The 2,634-nt window shown below is 36.7% G+C and overlaps 1 protein-coding gene across 1 annotated transcript; it reads right to left on the bottom strand.

Moving 5' to 3' along the window:
• Positions 1-627: 627 nt before the first annotated feature.
• On the bottom strand, positions 628-1,914 carry LOC112140143 (C-reactive protein-like). Its single transcript, XM_024263029.2, has 5 exons — positions 1,898-1,914; positions 1,679-1,733; positions 1,348-1,450; positions 973-1,270; positions 628-873 (listed from the first exon to the last, which is right to left on the bottom strand). Exons 2-5 carry the CDS (start codon positions 1,731-1,733, stop codon positions 643-645), a joined length of 687 nt encoding a protein of 228 aa, XP_024118797.2. The 5' UTR covers positions 1,898-1,914; the 3' UTR covers positions 628-642.
• Between the last annotated feature and the right edge of the window lie 720 nt (positions 1,915-2,634).

The following is a 2,634-nucleotide window of genomic DNA, read 5'->3' as shown; positions in this document are numbered from 1 at the left end:
CTGGTTAAGAATAAGTGTATTTGTATTGATCTTTTAAAGCGGAAATGTCACTGCTGTCACACATGCTGATGGAATGTGGAAAAGCTTTGGCTTAGACCATCCTTCTTAATTGTTATAATTTTCTTTAATGTTGTATTGCACTGGAGTTTGAGTTATACTTGTATAAATAAAATACAATTTTATAAAGTACTTTTGAAAGTTATTGCCGCCCAGAATTTCCCAATTTTGGCCAAACTCTACAGCAACCAGGATTTGTTTTTGAATGGTAGACTGCCTAGGTCTAAAAGTCACAACAACCACAAAAGGGCTCTTTCTAGTCATTTTATTTGTCAAGTTGAAGTAAATCCAGAGGGTTGGTCTGGATGTACAGGAGCCAGGAAAGTAAAATCAAATCGCAGGGTAATTTACTGTGGAGACTCCTGAAGGAAGTGGCCAAAATGAAAAACAAACAAACAAGGAGACAAAACTGCAGATAGAGGTTTTACTTGAAAACTTATTTCTGTGATACAAAAGAGAGAAAACTGTAATTGTAATATGCAATTATTTCATGAACTCAGACAATCAAGTCAATTAACAACAATTGGAACACTTGCTTTAACTTTTAATCTACCCAAAGGAAAAAGTGTAAGATTATGCACCAACTTAAATATTTTTAAGTTGACAAACCACAGTTTTATTTTCAATCAGGACATGGCCAGAAATATCAAAGTCCAGCGCGTTCCAGTTCAGCACATTTCCTGGAGTGAAGTGCAGGTTTTCCATGTAGTTCTGGATCTCACACGGTGATAGGATGTAGTCCCACATGTGGACATCTGACATCATGCCAACAAAGCTCTGGTTAATGTCAAACCCTCCACCATGTTTGTCTTGTTCCTGTGGGGGATCCAAAATGATGAAAAATGAAGAATAAAGATTTAATGTTCCGATGAGTATGCACAATAACTATCAATATTTTTTTTGTGTGAATATTACCTGTCCTAAAATAACTATAGCTTGCCCAGTGATGGCTTCTCCAGACCTTATAAATTTCCTGATTGAAGGTACCCCATCAAACCACATTTGTCCGAGTCCAGTCACAGAGTCCCATGTGGTGCAGATGGAGTGCCACTTGTTTGACTTGTAGTCGCATCCTCCATAACCAATCGCTGTAGTTTTGACAGTGGTCTGTACATCTTGGGCTCCACCTGACCAGAAAACCACGAAGCTGTTGTCGTGAGAGGGTGTGGATACAGAAAAGAGGGCGTGGAATCTTTTAAGGTCTGTCACAGATCTATGGAGGAGACAAAAATGTCCATCGTTAAATTCTGAGGACAAACAATGATTTATCTATGCAGTCGATAGATTTACCTGTGACAGACAGTTACAGCTTGGTAACAATGATTTGCTAGACTCATCCTCACATGAGCTGAGTTTGTTGGCTGGGGGAAGGTGAACATTTTTCCGGAAAGATCTAGGAAAAATAGCAAAGGACAAAATGGACTAAATCCGGGTTCTTCTTACTCCACTTCCTTTTGCTGTTCTTCATATCACATCTTCTTAAGAGATCAAAAAAGGACTCCCAGAAACCTATTCTACCTCACTGTTTTACCTTCAGATTGTTTCTTTAACCAGCAAATAAGCTAGGGGAGCCAAGACAGTTTTAGCAATGTGGGCAAATAAAAATATTAACAAAACTAACCTTGGACCTTTGCAGTTGCGGTTCCCATTAGCACAAGTAAAAGCAACAACTTCATCTGTTGGATGAAAGCAAAACATACAACCCATTAAAAGGCAGGAGAGATTTACCGTATGACAAACTAGAACATGTCATTTCTTCAAAACAAATACAAGTAAAGATAGAAAAAATGAAGAAGTAAAACATAAACAAATGTTGACATATCAGGTGCCTCAATCTTACCTTGAATGACTGTTTAGTCTTGCTCTCTGTGAAGGGTCTGAAGTTTTTCCTCAGTCCTCCCTCCTTTATATGTGCTTTCTTTCACCGTTCCTTTTCAGTTTCTCCAATTTTTTTTTTTTTTTTATGAAGCAAAACAATTGCGGTTGTTGTAGCTCCCACGTGATATTGATTAGCTTTGTGCTCTTTTATGTCTTTCCAAGAATAAGGGTGACAAAAAGATGAAGCCGTCATGGTTTATGATTAACCTTCTGTACGTGTTAGCTTCCTGTTGCCATGCCAGATCTTAACAGGTCAGTCTTGGTCCTCATCTTAACCTCCTGAGAACCAAGAAAAAAAGTGTCTTACAATTTCTGTTTTTTTGTGATTTCCTATCTATTAGTGGCAAAAAGAACACCTTACAATTTTAATTTTTCTAAAAATATGTTTTATTTTAATTTTACAGCATGTCCATTGTAGAGGACAACAGGACGATATCTTTGTGAAAACAGAACCGAATATAAAAAATCAGAAACAAGGAGTAGAATCAATCTTTAGAGGGATATTCACCCAAACACTTAAAAATTTTGAATAAAATCAAACAAAAAAAATCTGTTCACTCTTCTGTTACTTGTTGCCTCCAAGGACAAAATATATGTAATAATACTTAACAATGTAAAACATGTATTTAGTTCAACAATGAACTATAAGACATAGAACATGAGCAGTTCTTTTTTCTTCTCCCTTTGGAAAGTTTAACT

The sequence above is a fragment of the Oryzias melastigma genome, unplaced genomic scaffold (genome assembly GCF_002922805.2).
Source record: "Oryzias melastigma strain HK-1 unplaced genomic scaffold, ASM292280v2 sc00765, whole genome shotgun sequence".
Lineage (NCBI taxonomy): Eukaryota > Metazoa > Chordata > Actinopteri > Beloniformes > Adrianichthyidae > Oryzias > Oryzias melastigma.
This window is presented reverse-complemented; position numbering and strand designations above follow the sequence as displayed.